This window comes from Equus asinus, chromosome 2, assembly GCF_041296235.1.
Source record: "Equus asinus isolate D_3611 breed Donkey chromosome 2, EquAss-T2T_v2, whole genome shotgun sequence".
Classification (NCBI taxonomy): domain Eukaryota; kingdom Metazoa; phylum Chordata; class Mammalia; order Perissodactyla; family Equidae; genus Equus; species Equus asinus.
The window spans coordinates 147,932,049-147,959,969 of record NC_091791.1 but is presented as its reverse complement, the minus strand read 5'-3'; the positions used below and the strand labels follow the sequence as shown (position 1 = coordinate 147,959,969).

The following is a 27,921-nucleotide window of genomic DNA, read 5'->3' as shown; positions in this document are numbered from 1 at the left end:
GGGTCTGTATAGCCATTATGAAATAAGTTTAGCAAGTTAGGGGCAAAGCTGGTTAATATTCTACAGGGCAGTAAAACCATAACCTTTGGGGTTATCTTTTCTACTGGACAGAAATTATTTGCCTCTATTCCAGACAAGCCCTACAAGTTAACATGTAACTTCGGAGTCTGAGCCATTAATTAATAGTAAAGAGCAAAGTCAGACACAGCCACGTTCCCCTGGACAATTAAACAATTCTTGGTTAATACCTCAGTGTAACATTGAGCGGATATACTCTTCACCCTTTTACCTTGTGTCCAAGTTTTTAATCATTGTTTCAAAGACATCAATGGAAGTGATCAAACTGGAGGAATTCCAGGCATCAGTCAGTAGAGGTTAAGGGCAGATTAGAATTCTCACATGTGCTCCTCCCCTTGAAATCCCCTGTAAGGACAGCTCCGCTGTCCTTGGTGAACAAGGAAATTAGGGAGAGCTCCTCTGAGAGGCTAATACCATCTGATGAGCTCAGTGATTTTTGGATCAAAGACAAAATTCAATCCACTGGGTTTACTTTGGTGACCCACATCTAGCCGAGACTTGGAAAAGCAAATCAGGCCTATTTTCTGTCAACTATTTCCTGGAATAACCACAAAGGCAACCTGGGTACACAGATGCAATGTGGAATAAGGAGAAATCACTGGTTCTGGAGCAAATGGACTTGAATTTGAATCCTAATTCAATCACTTATCAGCTGATGGTCTCCAAAACTCGGCTTCCTCGTCTACAAGTGGATGATCATAAGGATCAAAAACAACGGACAGGGGCTGGCCCCACGGCACAGCGGTTAAGTGCGCACGTTCTGCTTCGGATCCCAGGTGTGGACATGGCACCACTTGGCAAGCCGCGCTGTGGCAGGCATCCCACATATAAAGTAGAGGAAGATGAGGATGGATGTTACCTCAGGGCCAGTCTTCCTCAGCAAAAAGAGGAGAATTGGCGGCAGATGTTAGCTCAGGGCTAATCGTCCTCAAACAATGGAGAAATGGTTCCCAGACATTGCTTCCCAAATCAGTGCTTGTCTGTGAAAAAGTTTTCACCAGTTTATATAGAAATAGTAATAATTTTAGAAGTATACAGGGAGAGAGGTGAACCTTATAGTAAGAGTTTTATAAAGTTAAATTTAAATACTGTGTTTTTAAAATTTTTGAGATTGTCTTTCCTATTTTGTGTGTGTGGAAAAATGTCTTTCTGTTATGAAGTAATGGTAATCATAAATAGTACCTTTAAAATGGTTTTACGTGGCAAAATAAAAGTCAGCAACCTTAGGTCCATCTCCAAATGAAATTTTAAGATACTGCTCTGGGAACCATGGTAAAAGAGTGTGTGGATTTACTTTGTGAACTAAAAGTATGCATACAGAGTGAGCTTTTATTATTGTAGTCTCGGAAAGTGCCATTGCTTGTATGGTGATGAAAATATTATCCAGCTGCTCCTCAAGGTTCCCAAAGAACCCAAAGGAAAGCAGCGCCTCCCCTGGGAGTCCAACTGGGACCAGGCCTTTCACAGAGAAAGAACTCAGGGCCCACGGGCAACACGGCGCCTCTGGGTTAAGCCCGGGCCTTCTCTTTAAGGACAGGAATTTCATCCCACAAGACTTCTCCCTCCAGTGGGGAAAGTGAATGGGGCTTGCTAGGACCCTCCCTCTGTAGTGGCTCAGGAACCTCCCTGGCCTAATAGTCAGTGATGAGAGGGAGGAATCCAGCTTGCTGCAGGAAAGTGGGGTCAGTCAAGGAAAGGAGGGCCTGGCGCTATACTTGGGAAACTGTGTAGGGCTGGTGGCCCTCTCACTGTCCAGGAAGGGTGATGTGGCAGTGTTTGCAGAGGAGCTGGAACAGCCCAGGACTTCTGTCAGGATAAATGGGGCTGGAACAATCCCGGGGAGCCCTGTCGGCCTCTTGAGCTGACCACATACGTTGATTGTTTTTTAAATTGAGACATAAGTGACATATAACATTATATTTGTTTCAGGTGGACTACATATATTTTAAATCCCTTTTTTCACTTTATATAGAAGTATTTCATTGAAAGAAATAAAAATAAGCCAGAGATGAAAATTAAATTCAACTATATCCTAATTTAGACACAATCCTGTTAACATTTAATATATAACCTCAGGGTGTTTTGTTTGCTCCTATGCATAAACACTTTTTTCAAACAAAAATAACATAATATTGTGCATACAGCTTTCTAAAATTTTTTCATTTAACAAAAATCCTCACATTTTTGCACGTCACTAAATTAGTTATTTTAATTGCTATGAAGTACCATTGTGCAAATGTGCCTTGTTTAACAAAGAGGGAGTGGGGGTGGCATTTAGATTTCTACACACACACACACATACACACACGCACACTGTAGGACAGTGGTAGCTTTTCTACCAAATCCTTCCATACACAATGCGAATTGCAGGCTCTAGATAATGGGCATATACGTATCCAATGCACCATTCTTTCAACTTTTCTGCATGTTTGAAATTTTTTATAAGATTTGAGTGAAAAAAGATTTTTTAACTGTCCTTGCATACATCTCAATTATCTTAAAATGAGTTCTTAGAAGTAAGCATGGCTGGGCCAAAGAGATCTTCAGGTCCGACATACGAGCCGGCCGATCCGGCTTCCGGACGAGCCCCGGCCCGGTGGGCTCCTCCCAGGCGGGTCCAACGACCCCACGGGCCGGCGGGCGGGCGGGCGGGAGCCTTCCCCGGGAAGCCCGGCGGCCCTGCCCTTGCTTTCGCACGGCCTCCCCGAAAAAGACGGGCGCAGCTCCCGGCCGCCAGGCGCGCAGCATCAAAGCTGCAGGCGCCCGGAGAAGAAAAGGGCCAGTGTGCGCTCGCGAAGCTCAGAAGCCCTTCTCCGGGCACGGCGACTCCGGGGGAGGGGAGAGGGCGCGGAGACCGCGCCCAGAGCGCGGGCAGTCAGGCCGGGCGCCCGCCGGGACAAAGGGCCTCAGTGCTGCCGCGGAGGCCGCCCCGGGGCCCTGGTGGGAGCATAAAGGGAGGCTGTGTCCCCGCCGCACTCAAGTTCACCTTTGTCTTCTGAGTCCAAGTCAAAGAAAGGTTACAGAGGGAGCCTGCGGGCTCCCCTCCCTCTCAGGGGTCTGGTGGATAGGAATGGCCAAGTTCTTCCCCTAAGATGCTGGGAATTCAGATGAAAATAGAAATGTGCTTGCCTGCTAGCTGGGACAGCGGTCAGTGTTGATGTCAATAGAGGCGTCCTCCGGCCAGGGCCAACGTGCAGCGGGGAAGCCAGGAAAAATTACTGGAACCCGGGGCCCTGAAGGGGACCCAGACAAACATGTTACATAGCAATAAGAATTTGCCCTTGTTGGGGGAGGGGGGACGGGCTGGACGGGAATGGGAGGGGGCAAATTTCCTTCCATCGGCCCCTAACCAGCTGTCAGCAGTACAGATGCCGCTACTGCCTCCTCCCAAAAGAGAGAGGCGCCGCTGTATTCCGCCCGAGAGCTGCAGGGGAAGGTCAATGGGGAAAGGTTAAAGGCTGCCTTCCTTACACCTGCCCTTTGCCGAGTCTGCCTCTGGAGGCGGCACACGATCAGCCCTCTGCGGCCAGGTCTCTGTTGGCACTTGAGAAAAAACGCTCTTGGCTAAATTACCCAAACAATTCCAGCGGCTTGACGTAGAGTGAGGAGTAGTTGTAGTGAAAAGCAGTTCACAAACCCCCCACAACACATCCACACACCCGGGTTGTACAGAAATTTTGTGATCCTACTTTTTGTGAGAAAGAGCTGAGATAGTTAAAAAAAAAAAAAAAAAAAAGCAAATATATGAGCTAACACACAAACTTTGCATTCCACTCCTGAATTTCATTCCTAGCATTGCCACTTGCTGTCTATGACTTTGGGAAACGAACTTAACCTCCTCCATCAGTTGCCTCATCTGTAAAATGGGCCTATGATATCTGCCTTAAAGAGTTGCTGTTAGAATTAAAAGATAAAGCATATGTGAATGTTCCTAGCACAGTAGCAAGCTTTTTAACAAAGTTTTTATTTGTTTTTTAAAATTTGATTATTCCTAATATTATTCCAAATAGATTTGAGGCTGCTTGCACAAATATAGAGAGTACTACACCATAAATAATAAATGAATACTTTCAAGTTTGGGTCTGGATAATTCTGAGTTCTTTTCATCTTTTACAACAAGAATGTATTCATCCATTAACTTGTGAAATAAAAACGTTTAAGAACCAAGTGAAGATAAAAAAGAAGGAAATTAAAGTTACAGCAGTGGTGACACTATATAAAGTGTAAGTAAATTTGCTAGAAGTAGGCTGTCAATTTAACTCTGAACTCCCAAGCAGCCAAGACAAAAAAAGGAGGCACGATAATTTTCATAATTTATGGTGTTCACCGATGAAAACAAACTTGTTTCTCAGGATCACAAGTTATTTCTTTAGAAATGAAATTTCTTTGGAAAGTTTTTGTAAAAATAAACACCACTCTGTGGACATCAGCAATGCGTTTTCTTTAAGAACAGAGTGAGTGTCATAGGGTTGCTCTTCATAGTGCTCCTCAATGATGGCCTAATGTCAATGTGCAGCTCAGCGAAGGTGCTCCTCCAGCAGCTCACTTAACACCTTCACTACCACCACCAGTGGCAATAGCACTGCTCACTTGATTGGCATTCTACAATTGGCACGTCCCTTTTGTGCACACTAATTCATTTACTCTCCAACAAACCTGTGACTTGATCAAGGCCCACTGATAGAAGATGGCAGAGCCAAGACTCCAAACTAGATGTTTCTACACCTGTAACACTTGGCTCCACCAATATTGAATAATTCATGGGCATCTGTAAGAGAATCAGAGGAAAAAAGAGACCTATTGTCTTACAATGATAGCGTCTAAACGGCCGGAGAAAAGTTGATAAGAAATATTCCATTTCTTCCATTTCGCAAGGCAGCTGAGTTAGTCAAGCTAACTTGAAGGTGAAGAACTTGAGCTGACAAGGTGAGAAAGAAAAGACAAAAGAGTTTAAGAGGTGATGGGGAGAATACTGGAGAGAATCACTGACATAAATCACCTGGACTTGATGCCTAAGGTAGAGGTGGAGGGTGGAGATTTAGGTCGTGGGAGCTGTCATAGTCTGCTTGGGTGGCCATAAGAATACCATAGACTGAGTGGCTAAAACAATAGCCTTTTATTTCCTCATAGTTCTGGGGGCTTGAAGTCCAAGATCAAGGTGCCACAGTCTTGGTTTCTGGTGAGACCTCTCTTTCTGGCTTGCAGCCAGCCACTGTCTCACTATGTCCTCATGTGGCCTTTCTTTTGAGCATGTGTGGAGACAGAGAGAGCATCCTGGTGTCTCTTCACCTTCTTATAAGGACACCAATCCTATCAGGTTTGGGCCCCACTGCATGTCCCCAATTAGCCTTTATTACCTTTTCAAAGGTCCTATCTCTAAATACAGTCACATTGAGGGGTAGGGCTTCAACATGCAAATTTTGGGGAACACAATTTAGTCCATAACTGGAGCCAAAGGCAAGGTGAGGGGAACATCCCTACAACACAGGAACAGAGAAAATTCCAGATCTGCCAATGAAGACCTCATTCCCTCAGGCCCACTGGGCTGTGAGACACAGGCCAGTTCTACCTGGTACAGAATGTAGAGCTAGGAGGCTCTTTGGGACAGGGTGGAACCTGTGCAGGGTCTCAGAAGGGATCAGCACGTGGCACCATAGCACGTTAGTGCAAGAACCCTACAGACCAAACTCCCAGCTTGGCTGCAAATGAGCTCTGTGACCTTGGACAAGTCACTTAAATGCTCACAGCCTCAGTTTCCTTATCTGTAAAACAGGGCTAATAATATCTCCATAGTCCACCTCAGACGGTAGAAGATTGAGGTAGAGTGAGGAGTAGCAGTCAGGAAGAGCAATTTCCAACCTCCCGACATCCACACACCCCAGTTGCACATAAACATAATCTACTATGACATAAAATGAAAGGGTGGGTAGAGCTGGGTAAGCCAGAAGCTGCCATATAAATGAGGTAAAGGATAACAAACAACAGTGACGACGACAACAGCAGAAGCCACACCCTCTGGCATTTTGTCAATTCATCCCCCACCGCTCACCAAGCAGTGGCAATGGGAGGCCCCTCAAGGAGACTGCCCTGCGATTGTCAGGCTGAAAAGGGACTGTCCTCCCCCTCCATTCAACAACGTGCCCAATTACTTCCTCCCCTGCTCCTTGTGTCTCCCTCTCTCCCCTCCAACCTCCCCCCAAAACTTAGATGTTGGGGAGGCAAGAGAAGGCAGAGATGGAGTCCCACATCCTCCTGACCCTTGTCGGTCCCGGGTCCAACACATCCCGTTCTTCTCACTCTGGCAACTGTGCGTGAATCAGCGGGTATGCACTGAGGCTTGGCGGTCTGGCCACCCCCAGGAGTGGAATCTCCAAGGGGGCCAGAGCTCTCTGTTCCTGCTCTCACCCACGCCCCGCCCCGAGGCTCGGACACAGCAGGACTCAGTATACGACTGAAGAGCAAGGAGAGAATGTTGTCCAGGAAGCACCCGGGGTCCCTGACATCCTGGTCTCAGTGACTGTCTGCTCTGGGGAGCCTGATGACAAGAGGAAGATGAGCAGGAAGTTGCCATTTCTGACTAGCCTTGGGGGAAGTTCTCTGAGCCTCGGTTTCCTTCTTTGAAAAGGGGGTAATAACATCCTCATAGGGAGGCTGTGACCGTTAAGTGAGAGGACACAGGTGAAATGCCAATGACAGTGCCCAGCATGGGGTAATCCCATGGAGGGGTTCTCGCGTCATGGTAATGCCCACCCGCTCCCCGCACTGCCCTGGCACCTGATGCATATTCCTCCTGCAGCATTTATTCCTAGTATAGAATTAGATATTATAACTGTTAAAATCACCCTTTATTGAATGCTATCATGTACAGGCTCCGTTTTATGTGCTGTGCATTATTTCACTTAATCCTCACAACTCTGTATTATTATTCGCATTTTATAGATGAGGAAGCTCAGGGCGAGTTCAGGAACTCGTTCAAGTTGGGATTTGAAATCCAGAATGTCTGAATCCAGAGTTTATGCTCTTCTCCTCTCCATCAATTGCTTCCCGCCCATTCTGCTGTACTATCATTTGTTTGCTTATTTGAAATTATAAGCATCTTAGGGGCTAACACCTTGCTTTACTCATCTCCTTTCTCTTGTACAGGGTCCGGCTCATAGTAGGCTTACAGGAAATAGCCACCATTTACAGAACACACATATTATGTGCTAAATGTGTTACAGACACTGCCTCGCTTATGCGTTAGGAGTTATTACGTCCATTTGTCAGATAAGAAAACTGAAGAGCAGCAAGGTTATGGAACATGCACGTGATCAGTGCCAGTTCTACCCTAGATCTGCCTGACTCAGGGGGGCCTGGATTTAACCGTAAGATAACCTGCCCTCCCTACAACCACATGGGTATTATTGATCCTTATGGAAGGCAGCTCCACATGCAGAAGTGGGAAACACATATATTTAAGTGAATAAAAGCCATCTCTCACTTATATTTACACACACACTTATATACACATATATATGTATTTATATACACATATTGCCGTGTGTGCATAGATTTGCTCTGGACGGCTGCGTCTCTAGGGAGGAGAGCTGAGAAGCAGGGAAGAGATTTACTCTTCACTGTACACCTTTTCGTACCTTTTGAATTTCGAACAATGTGTAAGTGTTGCCTATTTAAAAACAATTAAAATGTTTTAAAAGACTGCTATGTCATGGTGGAAGATACTGGATCCAGGAGACCCAGGTTCTAATCTCATCTCTGCCATTGGATAAATTTGAAGAATAACCAAGTTTATTTTCAGTTTCTTCATCCATAAAATGGGTGTAGGAATAGCTGCTCTACATTCCTCATAGGGTCAAACGAGATCATCTACGCAAAAGCATCTCGCCAGGTGCGAACAACCCCGCACATTCAATACATGGCTGTATCATAGTCGTGGATCTGGAGCACATCCACCCACTCTGGCAGCCCGAGGCTGTTGTGAAAAGCAGCATGGTCTCGAGGGCGATGATGGGCATTTTCGAGTTAGAAAAGTGGTTTGAATACTCAGCAGACATCTGCGGCTAGAGCAGCAGGAAGCACCAGAATAAAATCTTTCCGCAAAGCATTTTCATTTCCCCTTCTTTCACTGTCCCCGTCACAGGGCGGTCTCACTGCTTTTGGGGTTTAAGAACATTTACAGAGGTCAAAAGATGGCCAGGAGCGAGGCAGCCCCTCTCCAATGGGTGGAGGTAAATACAGTGATGAGAGTAGAAGTTGCTGGTGGTTGGTGGCGCTGCCCTGTTGCTGTTTCCTGCTTGGTTAGAGGAAGATGCCAGGTGCAGGGAAGCTGTAGCATCTCCAGCGTCATGGGGTAGCCAAGTTTGTCAGTCACTGCTTCAGGAGTTCCAGGACCCCAACTCAGCAAGCACAGCTATTTCAGCCAGAAAACAAAGCCTTCCTTAGAGAATCTCTCTTCAAAGTAGAATTGCGTTGGGGGAGAACCTCAGGGGATTTTCTAGTTTCTGAGCCACAGAGCCTGGGGACTGGGAAATCTGGATTCCCCTATTATGCCTCCAAAAGTCTAAGTGACCTTTTGCAGGTCCCTTCACTATCGTGGGCCTCGATTTCCTCATCTGTAAATGAGGGGATTGAAATGAATCATCTCTTCAGTTCTCTCCGTACCCAAGATCTATGTCCTAGAAACTCTGCCTTGGCTTCAGCTCACGTTGCCTTTACCCACATGCTGTCAGCCCTGTGCCTCTGTTCTATGGACTCTGGGGAGTCTGCTGTGCTCCCTCATCCCTGTCATCAGCATCTGGAGGCCACAGGTCGGACAGTGTCTATCCTGAGACGTGAACACCCCAGCAGTGGAAAGTGCCACTGGCTTGACATCACACCAAGAAACCTTGATTCTGGCACTGTCCCACTGGGGTGGGAGTTTGGGTAAGAAGCAGCCCGCGTATGTGTGTGTGTGTGTACGCGCACATAGGTATGTGTTCATGTGCGTGTGTTAGTAGGAGGGACCAGGAAACTGTGACTGCGTACCTATTATCCTCAGTGATACACTTTCTCCAGAAACAAGGGAAAATCACGACAGCAGTTGCAACCCATGCACCTGAAACACTACGTTTGCAACAGCATTGCTTCCTGTAGCCGTGGGGGGGTTTCTATCATTTAAACTCCAGTATGAGCTATATTTAAGGGCTTCCGGGTTTAGCTTGGAAGTATAATCAGCACTTCAATATGCTTTCTTTGGGAAAATGTCCTGAGTTCCAAGCAAATGGTTTACACACTCTCAGCACACAACCACGTGTGAGTAGGGACTGCCTGTGCTTCTCTCAACTCTGGCAAGGCACCTGACTCAATCATGGGCGCACAATCATCAATAATCAACTAAATCAATTAAAATAGAATGAAAGGGCCTCATTTCATGACATAATAAGTCTCCCTACGTCTTTGAACAGTAGGGTGACCAATTCTTCCCAGATTACCCAGGACTGTCTTGGTTTTAAAACCAAGTCCCACATCTGGGGAACCCATCACTCCCTGGCAAACCAGGATGCAATGACTTTAAGAAGAGGGTGAATCCTTTGTAGGCAGGAGCTTTGTGCTCCATCCTCCTCTCCAGCAGTACGGAGGCTGCTTGAGCATCTCCAAGCCCCTGTCCAATGATCCTCCCGAGCGGCAAGGTTCTGGGCAGCCGTTCCCCGAGAAGTGGTTGGGGTAACGCGCAGAGGCTTTACCGTGTCTGCCTCAGGGATGTTGCTCACCAGGGCAGATGGCTGGATTCCACTTCATGGTGTCATGTAAAACACAGTCCTCACCACTCTCGCTTGAGTCGATTATGTGGTCAGGGCCAGACCAGCTCATTCCCCAGGCCTTATGTTAGCCCTTGACTCATGCTTTCCTTGGAGTATTCACTCAGCAGCCCACGCCAGAGGTGCCTCTCTGTCCTTGGGCTCCTCACATGCCTCCCCATGTGATGGGAGAGAATAAGTAGGAGACATGGGAGGAGGCTCTGGCATGTGATCAGAAGCTCCAGGTGAACTCTCCTCCTCTTTCCCAGGAAGTGAGGCGGGAGTAGGGGAGGCCTGGTTTATCCAGAAGATCTAGATGTGTCTGGTAAGTCCACTCTGGAACATTTGGAAATGTCTAAACATGTGCCAGAAACAGAGGTCAAGAGCATCTGACTGCACCGTGTGAGCACATATCCCCCTACGTGGGGCCCAGACCCACAGGGGTTAATCCAGCATCCTGGCGTTAAATTAGTCCAGCTTTTCAACCTCTGCACTATTGACATTTTGGACCAAATATTTCTTTGTTGTGGGTGGGAGGGGGCGCTGTCTTGTGCATTGTAAGACGCTTAGCAGGTTCTCTGGTCTCAACTGACTAGATGCCAGTAGCACCCTGTCCAGTTGTGACAACCAAAAATACCTCTAGACATTGCCAAGTGCTCCCTGGGGAGAGACTCTCCCCTCGTTGGGAACCTCTGAACTAGAGCAGTCCAGGCATGCCTTGTGCATCCCGTCCTCCTGGACCTTCATAGTTTAAGCAATATGTTTTGATGCATGTTACATGAAAAACTAGTTCTCCAGGACGTTCATAGTTTTTGCACAGAGAAACTACTCTGTGACCAAGTAAACTTGGAGAGCTCCGTGTTCCATGGTCTAACACATTGGGGAAATGCTGACATATATGAGTCTTTCCCTTCATGGAGAGTTAAAATGCATTAGGATATTGGAGCCTCTAAAACGTCTGACAGTAAGGAAAACCGTTCAACACTGTTTGATCCAGACTTTACTCTCTCATGGCATTGGAGATTCCTGTCTTAAAATCCGGACACCCAAAACCAACTGAGCCAATCTTTCTTAGCCCCAAGTCCAAAAATCCCATCGAAGAGACTCAGTGGCCCAGCCTGAATTGACTGTTTCAGGATTCCCAGAGCAATCAATGGTTTCAGGATCAGTTAATTGTCTGTTTCTGTTGCAATTAAGAGATTATATCCCTGGTGGGGTTGGGGACAGGGCAGGTATGGAGCTGTTCCCCAAAGAAGGGACATACAAAGCAGACAAAATGATAGATGCCTGGCCATAGTTCTTTAATAGTGATTTCCTTTAAAAGTTCTTTTCTTTTTTGTGTTCTTTTCCTAAATGCCCGGGCAGCTTCACCATCTTGATTCTTGCTCAGATTTCATAGAAATTGGCGGCAGCATACCTAAATTGCTGCAAAAGTTACAAGGACATGGAAATATTTTCTTAAATTCTTGAACTCCAAGAGAGAGTTTGGTCAATATTTCCAGGGACTGGCAATAAGGGCCACTATAACTGGCAAGGTGAGTTGGCTATGGCTACAGGTCCAGAGCTCTTGCTGTGATTGTGTTCCACATAGTTATCCTTTTAGAAGTTTGCTACCATGAATAGCCAGGTGAGGAAGAGTCTTTGAAGAGAAAAAGCAGCCCTGAGCAGACCCGGGGCACCATGACCAGGTATACTCTATTTCTATTCTGAGCAAGGGATGCCGTCACTTTAAATACTGTGTTCTGGTTGCTAAGGAAACCAGATAAGTAGGTTGCCAACATAATCTTCAATCTTTATGTGAAGATTAAAGCACCTTGCTCCAGCGACAGAGCAGATGGGAGAGTCAGAGGTGCGAGCCACATTTCTCATTACCGGGGGAGGTTAGGCCAGGTGAAGGAGGAAGGGAAGCAGTTTCTGGTTCATGGGAAAAAGACAAAATTTGTAGCTACTGGCTATCTAATCAATTGTATCTATTTGCTAAGCCAATCAAGATAGGAGTTTAAGCCTGACTTCTAGTTCCATTTCTACCAGAAATTTTCTTTGTCAATGAATTGAAGTCAGTCTTAATGCAAAATTTGAGAAGTCAGTTATGGAATAGAAAATGGTTGCATTTTAGTTGGCCTGTTCCTTTTGGTTATTCTTATTAAATATCTCAAGCACATAAAAAGTATAAACAATAATACACCACACTCTATGTACTGATCATACAGCTTAAAACTAAAACACTATAGATAGAAGGTGCCTATGCATTCTTGGCCCCTTCTTATTTAATCTCATACAAATGTCTCGCATTATATACTTGTCATCTCCCTCTAGATGGGAATCGTTTGTTACTAAACATACCATGTTTTGAGCTATAAGCAACACAGGACCGTTAAATACCAAGTAACTCTGGGAGCCCCCTATTCTGGGGTGAGGCTTTTCTACTTGGGATTCAGGTTAGTTTTTCCTCCAACACCAAACTCTGAACGAATGTGGGAAAGTAGGAGGGGTCAGGGAGTGAGGGAGGATGAGTGTAAATGCTGCACAGAGCACGGCTGCCTTGCAAATGCCCATCTCCCTACTTCAGCCTTTCATTCATTCAACAAACATTTATGGAGCGCCTATTTTGTGCCAGGCATTGTGCGGGGCACTAAGGATAAAGCCGTAACAAAACAGTTCAAAGTCCCCGCCTGCACAGAGCTTAGTAGGGGGAGAGAGATAAGGTGAATAAAATCTATAGGAAGGTAGAGCTTGATACATGCAAATAAGGGGGAAAAAAGGCTGCTGGCCGATTTGGCCCACAGGCTATAGTTTGCTGATCTACCTAAACGATTACGAAACTGTCTAAATGGTGCTTCTTAAATATTAGGGAAAGAATAAAAATTAAAGAAATAGTTGTATCCTATTTCTTGGCCATCATTGTGTTTGAATATTTGTAAAGTAGAAACATAGATCTTTCTTACCTTCCTCACTGCAAATGTTACAGCCTTTGTCAGAAACTCACCAGTTGCCTTACAACATTGGTTTTAGGAAGGGGAAAGCAAGGAAAAAGAACAATGACAGGGATGATGACCTCTAACATTTCTCCTGATTGAGAAGCCAATAATTTTCGAAGTTTTCTGTTATTCCTCCTTAACCAGAGCTAACAAACAACATTAAATGAATAAATGTCAATTCATTATCCCATTCTTAAGCTCAGAGTTTGCAATGAAAGTGCTCCAATTCAGGTAAACAAAGATTAGACTGAGAAGCAAAAATAACCTGGGGAATCTGTGCACACCTAAGTAGGTACCACTTTTACTCACGGCACTCTTCCTCCAGGAGATAAGGGAGCAACCAACACTGTCTCTGATCAGAGTACCACCATAGGAAGGCTGTGGTTACTACCTGCTCCCTCTGGGTAATTCAAGGCCATGGCCAAGACTGATGTTTCTGAGACGAAGCACTCATTCCTTCACAGAAACCTATGCTACTCCAGGCTCCAAACCATAGCTCACTGACTCACGATTGCATTCTCTCTTTGGTTCCTCAGCAATTGGATGAAAAGCACCAGGCTCAGCTGGGAACTCCATATTTCATAAACTCAGTATCTTAGTTGCTCCCACCCTCTGCATCCAGACTGGAACTTTGGATACAGGCAACCAGGTTATAGCTACACAGTTATCCATCCCATTTCTGTGAGAGTAAACACTCCTTGCTTGCCATAGGGTTACCAAATCAGAGGACAAAGATGGGAGGAGTGAGATGGGGAAAAAATAGGATTTGAGACTCGGTCTAGAATTGAAACATCTCTCATTTTTCCAAACCCCGCATCGTGGGAGCTCCAGTGGAGCATGCTTTAGCCCTCTGATCCACAAGGCTGCCATTAATACTTACTATGTAATAAGCCAGGTGTCCTATTTCTACGTCAGAAGAACCTAACACCAGCAGAATAACCCAAGTGGAGCTAAAACAGTAATTGAATTGCTAACATAATTTAGAAATTTATAATGACAACTATTTGACATGTGATCTAAATGTCTTTAGATGATGTTCTCTTTCTAAAATGAAATGATACTTGCAAGTACGGTTCCTGAGTTCCGAGCTGTGACTCAGAACTAAAGCCCCATTTATGACAAGGCCCATAGTTCAGGATATTTCTCCTGCCATTAAAAGAAATTATGGATATTACATGGTAGCCTTTGACTGTTTTCAGGTGCCATGCACACCCTCTTCTGGTCAGTTAGAAGAAAACTGATCACTGTTAGAAAAGGAACTCTATCAGGAGTTGTACAAACATTGGTCCAAAAAAGGGAAATATTTTGATACAACTGAGGCAGCCCTCCTTTCTGTTCGTCATCACCAAAAATTCACTTTTCATTAAGGAAATGAGTGATCTTACTATTTTCTAACAGATGAGTCTACTCATTTCAGACTCCCTACGTCTCACTGTGACATAGTGACAAGGTCTGGGACTACTCTAGGGAAAGAGTGATCAGGTGAGGCTCAATAAATCCAGTCTCTGAGGTGATCGGTTCAGTACTGGCATATTTCACGTTCCAGAAGACCCCTGAAGGTGGTGAGGGAAGCCCTGTTTGTCTGCATCCTCTGAGCATTCTGTGCTGAGACACAACAAAGCCAAGTGGGTAAAAGCATGGATGTGGTCACGGGACTGAGTCTGAATTCCAGTTCTGCCATTTACCAGCATGGGGATCTTGGGCAACTTACTTAACATCTCCGTTTCATCATCTAAAACAACAGTAGCTCCTCACAGGGCTGTTGTGAGAATTAAATGAGTTAATGTTGGGAAACGGCTAGAACAGTGCCTGGCACACAGTAACTAGCATAAAAAGGAGAAGGAATCTGTAGGAGCCTCCTCCTGACACTAGGATGGTCTGGCGACATGCCGAGGCCTGTGCCACAGATCACAACAACCACTCCAAAGGGAGATTTTTACTGATACTCCTTCTTGCAGATTTTACAACCTTCTTTGCCAAACCCATGAAAGCAATAAGCAATAACATAAGCTGGAATTTTCTTTTTTTCTCTATCCTACACGTTGGGCAAGTCATGAGTACCTATTCTGAAATGAAAGACTACATTTCAATAATCATTTTATTAGTTACAGAAGAATCTCCACTAGTATTTACATAGTGCAAAAAAGCTGTTATTATCCCCAAAATGTGATACAATTATCCTTCATCAGCAAAAGAACAAGCTGAAAATCCCTTCATGTTATAATTCATACTAATTTTGCTAGCTTTTTATTAGAGCATTACAATTAAGACATTAAATTATAAATTTGTGTGGTATATTTAGAAATTAAATTATAAAATAATACAAATACTTTTAAGATGTGATGTGCCAACAAAGTGTAAATTGTTATCTTTAATTAGAATTCATATTTCAGATTAGGCAAAGTTTGGTTGATTCTGTGATGTGTGTAAAGGTTGGACGGGGCAAGGAAGGAGGAAGATGTCTGTAAAGAAATTATTTCACAGAAAATTTTTTAAATCAAAAAATGATAAAGTTTTTCAATGGATAAGTTAATGTTCTAATCTGTTGGCACAACATACAGAAAATACTTAAATGACAAGAGGGTTTGTTTAAAGCAAACAGCAGCTTTACAAACAGTAATACTTCTTTATACATACATTAAAGTAACGTGTTAAGATTTAACAGTTTTATGTTAAAGAGTTGAAAAATGAATGTAGAGTTCACTACTCATTTGCACATTACAACTCCCCCCCCCCCACCTCCCCCAGCTTATTAAGAAATCAGACAAGTACATTATTCGGATATTAATTTCTCAATATTTAAACTATGTGAATTCCTTTTGACTAATTCTTTTCCAAATACTGGAAGCATGTAAAATACCATCTCTGCAAAAATGACTTCCAGTCAAAGCCTTTAAAAACTTTTCAATGTATAACACACATTATTTTTCCCATGTTTAGTCAAAAGAAATATATTACATCATTTACAAGCATATTTAAACCAAAATTTAAGCTAATATAAACATTTGTCTTTTGAGAAGTAATCTTCACAGCAAACAAACCTACTGAAGCAGAAATCTAGTCTTGGGAGTGCAATTCATATTGTAATTCATATACTTCTGTATTGAAATAGAAATCTAATATTAATTATTGCCAGCAAAACAACCTCTACACACTAAGGAAGCAAATCACTATGGTTTTTATTTCCTGTGATGATGAACCCCTACTCTTACCATTAGATCTCTTTCTCGGTCACCAAAGAGCCACTCACCCCTAGATCCAAAAAAGACACTTTCCTAATTTTCACACCTCCTCCTGTATATAATATACACAAATTCCAGAATTTACCTAAAGGAAACAAATTATAAAGACATTATTAATACTTATGTAAGCATACTTTCAACACAGTAGCATTTCCTTTAATAAATTTTGGGTTGTCCTTTAGACGTCACCTGTCTCATATAAAAAAGGCTGTGGTCCCTTGGGTTTGCTAGCAGAAGATACTGCACGTGTAAAAGCATTTACTGAATACGTAACTGAACACTTCTGAGGTCTATAGCAAACTTAAAAGTTATTGGTGTTATGAAGATTTCCTCAACTTCTCTTTTGATACAAATGTCAAAAATCTAAAATGACAGTTCTCGTTCAGAAGAGATATAAAATATAAGAAATCTTTGAAAAGCCATTACCCTCAAGATCAAGAGTTATCTGAATCACTGACACCAAGCAAAGGAAATTTACATCATTAAAAAGTATGAAAAATTTTTAAATTCACTTTTAAGATTGTCAGTAGTTCAAAACCTCTATCATTTCTTTAAGCCAACTATCACTTCCAAATTGTGTAGACAGTAAGATCTGCCACATTTAAATCCATGATTACTATTTCAGAGGCTTCATTCCTTACATGCTGCGTTCTTTAAGTACTGGATACTCTTGTGTCTAAGAAGTCTATACTGGAGAACAGTTTAGACAGGACAGTACAAATGTCCCCTTTTAGCATACTAATAAAGCTGACAGACCGACATTTTCTACACAGCAACGCTCCTAAACTTTCACAATTCACAAATACTAAATCATCAACCAAGAATCCGATCTCTCCTGCAACAAAATGCCAGCATTATAAAACATTCACAACTAGCACAGTGGTCCCAATGCATTCAATAAAGAATCTGCTCAATTCTTCCCTCCTGCCTCTGTGAGGCAGGGCCCCGCCCCATAAAACCAGCACAGGGAAAATACCCCTCCCTCCTTGGTTCTGTGCCTGCTGGCGGCAGCTTATAAGTGTGAAGCTGGCGTGTGTGTGCATGTGTTGGTCAGCTGGGGGGGGGGAGGGGGGCTGTTGGAGGGAAGACAGAAAAACGGGTAATTTGTAATTCTCCCACCATTATATAAACTTCCAGAGGTCACTACCAGGTGGTAACTGGCTAGCAAACAAAACATTTAGCTCAGTAAGTTTAATTTCTCCTAAGCAGGTATACACATTCCTAGAGAAGGGCAGAGATAATAAAAGTGATCAACACTTAATACCTGCATATATCTGCACACTTTAAATCGATTATCTGATAGTTTCAGCACAATTAGAACAACTTTCTCTTCTCTTCAAAACTTCCTCTTCCAAGCCTTAATTATCAGGATACATGCTTTAAGTTGTGTAAAGTTCCTTTCTCTGACCTCCTATCTGTAACTATGGTCAGTGTTACACAGCAGGTGTTCAAGGCTAGGGGCAAAATATCTATGTTCAAAAAAGGGGAAACAGTTTTTCACTCAGGACAAGTTTAGATACCCATCAACTCCATATCTCAAATCCACAGAGTCCTGAATCAGAAGCATGCAAGAGAACACACCAATATAAGACTTTGTTTCTGGATAGTTTACATGTAAGTGCTGTAGTCAGGCCATCAGTTACAGACATTCACCTGTCAAAATCTGCCTAACTTTACGTAAATACGACTATGTACAAGAGCATTCCTGAGGTAAGTAAGAAGTAAATATGAGCGAGAACCTGGAAGGTCCTGCCATGGGTGACTTTTCACTACTAAACACTACATCTATCACTTTCCGCAAAGAAGGCCAGCTCTAATCTATCACAGTGGCTCCTTTGCCAGTCTAAGTATTAGAGGCTCTGTTTTAGCCCTTCCAACTTTAATGGATTACAATGATCACTGATTTTAATGGATTACAATGATCATGATTTATTCTGAAATAAGCATGTGGACCAAATAAAAGTTGCATCAATTTTTAACACACAACACTTTGTGACTTAGTTACTCTCAGGCTTTTTTTTAGTTTCCTAACTCTACCTCCAGTTCTCTTTTGAAGAAGCCCAAACAACTTTTTGATCTGACAAACTAGAGCGAAGGAGGCACAGTCTGGAAGCAAACATGGGCAACTGCTTCTACCCTTAGAACCTTGATCTCTAACTTTCAAAATGACTCTAAACAAGCATTTTAAATTCATTTTCTTTAAGACCTGGTTGTCTCCTTTGTTAATCATTATATTCCATAACGAAATAAGCTGAAATAATTGTTTTATTTTCCACACAGTTCTTAGAAAGACACTTAGATGCTAATTAAAAGCTAAGCCATAGATCATAACAAAACAAGTAAAAGACAGCTACAAAAATATTTCTGTCGGATATTAAATACTGGACAGTGAAAAGTGTTGAGATGAAGCATAAAAGACAATGGCTGCAACCCTTACACAGCAGGAGAGAGCGCCGACGTTTCCTGAGTTACGGATCCGGGGGTGCATAATGAGAATCGGAGTGCTCGGTGCTCAGCGAGCTGCAGCTGCTGGGCTTCTGCTGCTCCTGATTTGCGTGGTGGTCAGTAGTCCAGGTCTCACTGTCCATCCCTGGCTCCAGAACCTCTGGAGCCTCTGCTTCCTCTTCCCCACTTGGCTCTGCATTGTCTTCCTCAGAACCATTCAGCGTTTTTCCAAGCTGAAGAGTTTCCATCGTTCTTTGGGTCTCAGACACCCAGGACTCAATTCTACTATTAAGCTGTACTTCTACAGATATGGGTTCATGAGTGTAATCTTCTTCCTCCTCCTCCTCTTCATCATCCTCTTCTTCAAGCATACCAGGTACAAGAGTGCTAGTGGTGCTGGTGATGGAGGAATTCAAAAGATCTCGGCAACTGCCATCCAAAGAGCCGGTCTCTGTACTCTGCTGAGAGGCCCATTCTAGGTCATCTGGCTTCACTTCCTCTTTCTCGCTCACTGTTGCTTTCCCAGGGTTTGTAGCTGAGGTAGCACTGCCTGCGGCCACTAAAGATGGCTGCTTCCCTACAGGAGCTGTGTCAAATGGAGCTTTACTGGGTTTTTCAGATGTGCTGTGCTTACAGGAAATCTCTCGCTCATTTTCTGACGTTTCCAGTCCATCTGAAGTTTCCACCATGTTTCTCCAATTCGTTTCTGCAAATATCGAACAGAATTTTTAAGAACCACAACACTGTTTCAGAATCATGTAACTCTTAAAAGAGGGAAGAACAAACTAGGAATTTGTTTGTTCTTCCCTCACCAACTGACTGGAAAAACTAAAAACTTGGTTTATTCTAGTTCTAGTTTAAATGTTATCAAAGGAAAATAACTTTCAAAAATGTGATTTAAGATAAAGAAACAAGGAGGCCAAAATAAGTTTATTAATGTCTCAGAATGCAAAAGATCTAATACCAACAGGAGCTCATTGACGTTCATATATAAAATCCATATATTCATGAAAATCAATGAATCGCCTTTTTTTTGGCCTTGAGGTGTACTGCACTCAAGAATCCACAAGTCACAGATGGCAGAGCCAAGATGTCCAGCAGAAAGAGTTCTATTTGACAAGTCTGTATCGGGCTCCTTCAGCAAGTTACCTAAGAGCTATCTTTTGGCCTGTAATGGGACTTGTGTTTCCACTTATAAGCAAAGAAGCCATCCAAGCATTTCCAACATCTGTGAAATTTTGTTTTATGATATATGTGGCTTGGCTTACCAAGTGACTTTGGGAGTTAAAAAAAAAAATTGTTATTATATAATACAATGGTGATAATCTAAATTACTTTTAATGACAGGAAGTCAGTTCAGAGCAAAAAATGTACTAGGAACCAGGAGATGAAGGACAGCTCTCTTACTTTCCTACTTTTTTTCCTGTGTTTTCTTTTATTTTCTTTTCATCTTATTTTTATAATTGACATATAACATTATATTAATTTCAGGTGTACAACATAATGATTCTATATTTGTATAAATTACAAAATGAGTCTAGTTGATGTCTGCCACTACACATACTTGCAAAGAATTTTTTTTCTAGAGATGAGGAATTTTAAGATTTACTCTCTTACCAACTTTCAAATATACAATACAGCATGATTAACTATAGTCACTATGCTGTACATAACATCCCCAGGACTGACTTATTTTATAACTGGAAGTTTGTACCTCTTGATTCCCTTTACCCCTTTCACCTACCCCACACCTCCTGCCTCTGGCAACCACCAATCTGTTTGTTCTACGTATCTGTGAGCTTGGTGTTCTTTTTTTTTCTTTAGATTCCACATACAAGTGAGATCACATGATATTTGTCTTTCTCTGTCTAACTTACTTCATTTAGCATAATGCCGTCAAGGTCCACCCATTTATGTTACAAATGGCAGATTTCATTCTTTTTTTATGGCTGAGTAATACTCCATTGCATATACATACATACACCACATCTTTATCCATTCATCTATCAATAGACACACTCAGGTTGTTTCCATATCTTGGCTATTTACAAAATGCTGCAATGAACATGGGGACGCATGTATCTTTTCAAGTTAGTGTTTTCATTTTCTTCAGATTAAATATTCAAAAGTGGAACTATGACATCATATAGTAGTTCTATTTTTAGTGTAAAAATGAAGACTTTCCTGAGACAGCCACTAACCTGAACCCCCACAGCACTTTCTGCATCTACAGTTCAAAAACACTTATTTTGTGTTTGCTGTTCCACCCCCTCCCTCCTCACTCCTACTCCTGCTCATCTCTATGTCCCTATGGTTGGCATATAGTAAACGCTAGGGGGAAAAATGCTTATTAAACAAAAATTTTCAAACATATATTTAATTAAACAAAAGAATAACTTTAAGGCATAAAATTTTTTAAAATTTTAGATGCATATTTATATTTCCTTCCAACGTTTTTTTTCCTCCTTCAAAAGAACTACAAGAATTCACTTGGGGTCTTGGAAAAAGTCCCAGCTTTCCCTTGACAATGAGTCAAAGGAACACGGAAAAGGAAGGAGGTCAGTAGACTGAGCCAGGCTGACCTCTCTCCAGGTCCAGTCTTGGGCAGTCATCTACTCAGTAGGGGAGCTGAAAGCCAGATGCGACCTTCCGAAAGAAAAGGGAAATATCACCTTAGAAACAGAGACAAGGGACTCTGCAATTAGCCATCAAGAGGTGTACACAAGGGACAATAAGACTAGACTATCGCAGGAGCCTTTCTATTCTATCAATGATTAGCATCCCTTTCTCAGCTTTGTTTTTTCTTTAAACCATGGAAATCAAAAAAAAACATTTCAGAAAACTTGTGCCAGGATGGCATGAAAGACACTGTCTGTTGTTTACCCAACAATCTTTCCTCCTTTTCTTCCTGGCTATCAGAAGCCCCAAACTTGAGATGGACTTGAACCCAGTCCCAAGAGGTGAATCAAACAGTTCTTAGCCTATTGTGGCCATCCCACTCCCCTCTGGCAAATATTCTCTTGCCCAAGTTTCCCTTGCAGCTAAGAAAAGTCATGTGATTGGCTCTTGCCAAATAAAAGAGGAGTCTTCTGAAAATTGTTTCCTTCACTGATAAAAGGAGCACATTGCCTGAACCTCCTGCTTTTGACTGTTGCTATGCTCAGAGCCACAGAACCATTTATGAACATGAGATGATAAGCACAAGAATAAGAAGCCACTGAGAATGGAAGGAAAGAGCTAGGGACCATGATGACGCTGTGAAATCATTAAATAACCTAATATCTTAGGCCACATTAGTGGGTTTTATGTTTACTGATGAATGCATCTGATATGGACAGAATAACTTTATGCTTTACTCTCAATTTCATTTATGATTATTTCCACACATTTTGTTGGCATCTGATAATCAGCTCATCAGGTCAGAGTCTTTAAGGTTCTATCTAAATCCTTCCTTAGGATGCAACCATTAGACCACAGAATTTTAGCTTTGAATGGAACCTTACAGATGACATAGACGAACCCTCCTCATTTTACTAACAAGAAATATGAGGCCCAAAGATTAATCAATTATGCTGAAATCCCCCAGAGAGAGTGTAAAAGCCAAGACTTCAATCTTTGAACTCTTTAAATCTAGTACCTTTTGAAAACATCTCCTAAATCTCTGAGAGGTTCTTTTCATAACTTTTCTTTTTATGCGTCCATATGAAGATCATGGTCATTTGCCCAAACCCCAGCTTTATGAATTTATCTTGTAGTTTGCCTTTGAGATCTAGCATTTCACTATATACAGAGAACTGACCTCATTTACAAAGGTGGCACTTTCTCTTTATCTTCTTTATTTTCAACTAGTATCACTCCAGTCAAAGAAACATGTCTGCCTCTAAAGCCAGTACCACTTATCCTTGACCCACAGTTTCCTAAAAAGGCTCACAATAACTTGTTAACTGCCTTTGGTCTAGAGCTTTGTCAAAAGAATTCCAAACATTTAACTACAATCACAGACAGGGAGTATGAGAAGAAAGGAAGAAAACGAGGACTTAGTTTTTTAGATGTTAGATATTAGGTGGCAACAGCTATTTGGTAAACTCCCAAATAGATTAGAAAGCTAAGAGAAGAGAAAGCTAAGTGAGGAATAAGGAGCCAAGGTGAAGGAAGTGGCTATACTATTTAAAAAAAGAGAAAGAAGAATAGGGGAAACTAACCAGAAACTAGATCAAGAAAGCGGAGAACTTAAGAGCTCAAAGTATATAGTAGAAGCAAGGCAAGGAAATTACTAAGCTGTAGAGTGCAGTCAATAATGTTACTTTAAACATTACACATAAATTGCATTTTTCAGTCTCTACTTCTTTTTGACTACTATCAGATTTAACTCAAAACAAAAGTCACAATCTAGGTTTTATAAGCTCAGATTGAATAGTATGCATGTCTTTCATTTACTTAGTAAATACAAAATTTTAATAACTAAGTATAAAGTATTAGAATAAAACTTCCTAGAATTTACTTAGTTATAGGTCACAAGTATGGTGCATTTTGCTTCTTAAATCCCTTCGGGATGTCTTTTTTAAGATTTTGGAACTGTGACTAAATTCCAGGGTCTCACAGAAAGCCTCAGGCCCAAATATCCTCCTAATTTTTAATGGACATGTTGAATGGAATTTTTTAAACAAAATTCTGAGAAAAATCTGAATAATCAAGAATACAGATAAAAACAAAAGGTAGCATGGAAAGTCATTTTCAAAATGATTTTAATCACTTAAATTATTTCAAACTTTAAGTTATTTAAAATGGTATGTAACAACTTACCATATTCCTTTTCATTAACTTCAGAGATGGGTTCAGAAATAACACTGCAGAAGGAAATGGCGCTAGCTGCAGAGGGGTTCCGAGAGTGCCCCATGTGGTGCGGCCCCTTCTTCACGTTCTTTGAGGCTTCCTCGGCCTGCTCTTGCTCCAGTGCTGCAACCATATCTTTGTAGGCTCTCCTGGCTTCCTCAGTGAGGGCTACTAACTTATTGAACAGACTCTACAAAGAAAGAGAGTTTGATTAGCCCATTTTTTGTTATACTTTTTATTCCTATTATTAGCAATACATATCTTTACTGTTTCAGAATCAGATACACTTTCAGCCAGCACAAAATCCAAGTGGTATACAAACCACAGAACCTTATAAAACACTCTGTAACTTACATATATCATCTATTTAATTCTCACAAGTTTGAGGAAATTTCTTGATTCAATATTAGTCACTAAACGTGATACATTAAAAGTTCTCTTGCAGAGTTTATCAGTTCAACAACTGCACCCTTTAGCCTCTGGCACTACAGTGGGCACAAAGGCAACTGGAACACCACTCTGCTCTCAAGGAACCTTCCATGTGGCTGGAAGAAGACAGGAAGCAGCTATAATTCAAGACACAATAATCGTAAATGCCTTGAGATGTACCAAGCGTTGTGGCTTTTGGAGGAGACATCAAGTCTAACTGCTGGGCATCAGTGAGGAATTCACAAAGTAAGATGATATCTGATATAGGCCTTGAAAACTAGATACAATTTTGAGGGATGAAGATAGGGTATTCTTAACCAAGCATGCAAAACCATGCACAAAGGGACTGATATAAGAAAACATAAGGTTTGTTTGGGAAGCAGTAAAGAATCCAATATGGGTTAGCACATAAGGGAAATGAATGTGTGCAGGGTAGTGTCCAACGATGTAGAAGAAGATGGCAGTCTCTGTAGAAATTCAAAGTTCCCGGTAATGTTTGCTTGTGGGAAGAACTTGAAGAAGAGTGAAAAGAAGTCAGTGATGATATGGCTAGCTGGGGCCTTGAAGATGATGAAAATACGACACAAGATACACCAGCCAAAGATACTGGGACAAAGCCAAATTATGAAAACAGAATAAAGAGCCTGGAAGTAGAATGTGGAGCTAAATCACCAGTAGTTCCTCCATCAGTGAAACAGAAATGAACATGAATGGGATAAATAATTCCAATGAAATGGTAGGTGACAGAAAATACTCATGTTAATAAAATGGCAAAATTCATATAGCATTAAAGTTGTACTTCAATAATTATGATGTCTAACGATGTCCAAAGAAAACTGAAGTTTCCATAGTCACCAGAAAGACAATCATACAACGATGACTTTTAGTGGTTCTTACATCATAATTCAACAACCTTCTATTCTTGTTAATGTCTTGATTTAGTATCACAATGCAGCACCCCCACACATTAAGAAAAGAACTTCAGATGGTAAACATGACCTGGACATTTTTAAGAATATATTTAATTTTATGTATAAAATTACTTTTTCAGACAACGAGAGGAAAAGTACAGTACAACTGTTTTCTTTTTTACCAAGACACTCTCATTTAAGTATAAACCATCACAAGGCAAAAGCATGGCAGAAAGTATCTCATTGCTGCGGAATAATAAAGTCTCTGAAAATTAAACTCAAAAAGGAAAAACATAAGCAGCATGCTTTACCCAGGTGCAGTTTAAATTGTTTAAAGTAGCAGGTACAATAAAGGCTGTTGTTAAGTGTGTTCATTTTTTGAAGGGGGTAAACACTAATTAGTAATAGTACCAAAAATATTTTTAAGGGGGCCAACTCAGTGGCACAGTGGTTAAGTTTGCGCGCTCTGCTTCGGTGGCCCAGGGTTTGCAGCTACAGATCCCGGGTGCAGATCTACGCACCACTTAGCAAGCCATGCTGTGGCAGGCGTCCCACATATAAAACAGAGGAAGATGGGCACAGATGGTAGCTCAGGGCCAACTTTCCTCAGTAAAAACAGGAGGATTGGCCGCTGATGTTAGTTCAGGGATAATCTTCCTTACCAAAAAAAAAAAGAAAAAAGAAAAGAAAAAAAATACTGTCAAGATTCATTTTCTAAAAAGAGGGAGGATGGATTCTGTTAAAAACATACGCTATGTGTCACATGTAACAGACTTCATAAATATTTGTTTGCAATGTTTAACTGTGCATTTAAGAAGCCAACAAGAAGAAAATAGGCATATGGATATGTGATTTTGAAATCAACATTCATTTTACAATATAAATAAAACCTAAAAATTATTGAGAATAAAAACATATAAAAGCAGAGAATAAAATTGAATAGAGAAGCTTATCAGGGAATAAAAGCCTTGAATTGGATAAGGATAGGAAGCTTAATTCAAAGGTTAGTTTTAATTGATGGTAAAAACAACTTAGGTGCACCACGTCACTGTGAATGGATATACTTGGTAATATATCAATACTTCCTTTACCTCCATTTTAAGACTGTATTTTGGTTTAAACAATAACTTACCTCAAAACGGTAGTAGGCGAGTAAAACAACGTGCAAACAAAAGTCACAAGCATTTTATAATATAAAACCACACAATCTAATACATATAATTCAATAAGAAGTCAATACAATTAAAAACAAACATGTCTACTTTTCCTGACCCTCATCCCATTCCTATTCCATAAACTAATACTGAACCAAAAAAGGAGTACACTTTTATTAGATGACCTTATATATTACCTTTCTTTCCCCTAGAAGTATTTATCAACCCAAACTCTCAGATATAATTTAACACAGCAGGCAGATACACATCTACCACACAATTTATTAAACAAACACTTATCACCTGCTCATACTCAAGTAATGTGAAAGCTGTCAGGGATACAAAGACAAGGGGTCTGCCCTCAAGAACTCACAATTAAAGGGGAAGAAACACATAAACTACAGCAAGGCAGTGTGATACCTATAACTGAGAAAAGCATAGGCTACTGTGGGAGGACAAGTCTTAATTATATACTCAGAGAGAGCAGGTGGGTACAAAGACAACTTCATGGGTAGTGGGAGAGAAACTGAATGGATAGGGGATGGGGTATGCAAACATGGTGACCGGATAGGAAAGGAGAGACACTTAGATATATGAAAATAGTATGGTTGAGAAGAGGGAAAATGGTCCATCAGTAGTATCACAAAACACTTTAGAATCAATTTCATAAAAAAGTCTTAAAACATTATCAGTTAACAAGCACTACTCTAAATCAATAACCTCTATATTATCACCTTCTATGGGCAAAGCTTCGTATTAGTAGATTGTAAGAGGAAGATGAAGATGTATCATAGGTGCAGAATTATCCTGACAACTGGTTTAGGAATTTCATTTTCTAAAGGAAATTTCTCTTTTGACTCCTAGTACCAAAAAATATACCCAACATACAGATTGAAGAAAACTATTTTACATTGTATAATATTGGGTATCTTTACCCAGCAGTTAAATTATCAGTGCTACATAGTTGAACCCAGAATAAAAAAACCACTGTGGCAGAAAGAGGAGCTAAAATCTTTTCAAAATGTTGTAGGATTAACAGTAAAATATTTTCAACACTAAAAAAGGAAATGAAATACTCAAGAATTTTCCACTCATTCTTGGAGAGTCATCTCACGTCTTCAAATGCTTAAACGTAACACTGGCATGTGTCAACAGAAAATGTACTATCTTGGGGGGCAGGGGAGAGTGAAGAAGCATGTCTTCTAAAGTCTTACCTCAGCACCAAAGTAGTTGAAGATTCCCACTACACTAACAGGAACCAGCTTGTTCACACAGCGTCCTAGAGCTTTTCTTCCAAGGGCAAACACAAAAGGAATTTCTTGTTCCCGTGCCATGGCTATAACATTATAGAGAGCCTCATCAAGGCCACCTGAGAAAGTCAACACATGCAGAGGTTTCAACTTAGTTATTTCCTAAATGGAGCTATTTTAGCATCCAACTGCTATAGCATAAAACATAGCAGCAAAGAATTCTATGAATGTTTGTGGCATTTATGCTATTCCACACATTTTACTATTTGAATTTGTATGGATATATGTATGCATGTTCTTTCTCCCCAGTAAAATTCCAAATTCCTTCAATGGCAATATTTTTGTCTCTCCATAGAGATTAGCAAAGCAGGAGTCAAATTTCAATTCAATAACTATTAAAAGGAAATTAATTAAAATTGTTAATAGTGGCTGACTCCTTTATCCAATCTCTCAGCTCAAGTAGTAACCTATCACATGCAGTGAGATAGACTGTACATTACTGTTTTATTGGTACTTCTTCCCTGTGGAGAACATGCTCACTACTGCTACTTCATGCACCTGTCCACTCCGATCACCCACAGTGGCTTCTCCATGAAAAGGACAAACAAGGGTGCGGGACACAGTACAAAGTACTTGTGTGCTGGCCCACCCAAGGGCCTCTGTTCGCAACTGCTGGTTTCTGAGAGACAAATCTCCACCATAAGTAGAGCAGAGACCTTTATCTTTTTTCTAATTTTTTTTGAGACAGAAGGGCCATCAAAGGAAGATAATATAAAAATCTAAAAAGTAGAATATACTTGCAGAGGTAAAGAAATGCACTCTTAC

At 41.4% G+C, this 27,921-nt stretch overlaps 1 protein-coding gene and 1 pseudogene across 10 annotated transcripts in view; one reads left to right on the top strand and one right to left on the bottom strand.

Moving 5' to 3' along the window:
- Nucleotides 1-14,916: 14,916 nt before the first annotated feature.
- The window catches only part of SECISBP2L (SECIS binding protein 2 like), a 47,814-nt gene continuing 34,809 nt past the window's right edge, over nt 14,917-27,921 (bottom strand). For all 10 annotated transcript variants that reach the window (XM_014852810.3, XM_014852826.3, XM_070501780.1 and 7 more), the window contains 3 exons: nt 27,061-27,215; nt 23,323-23,542; nt 14,917-19,225 (listed from right to left, as the gene is read on the bottom strand). In XM_014852810.3, coding sequence (XP_014708296.2) covers nt 18,543-19,225; nt 23,323-23,542; nt 27,061-27,215 — 1,058 coding nt within the window. In that variant the 3' untranslated portion in view covers nt 14,917-18,542. The remainder of the gene's footprint in view (nt 19,226-23,322; nt 23,543-27,060; nt 27,216-27,921) is intronic.
- LOC139044581 (ubiquitin-conjugating enzyme E2 variant 2 pseudogene) lies at nt 24,185-24,668 on the top strand (annotated as a pseudogene).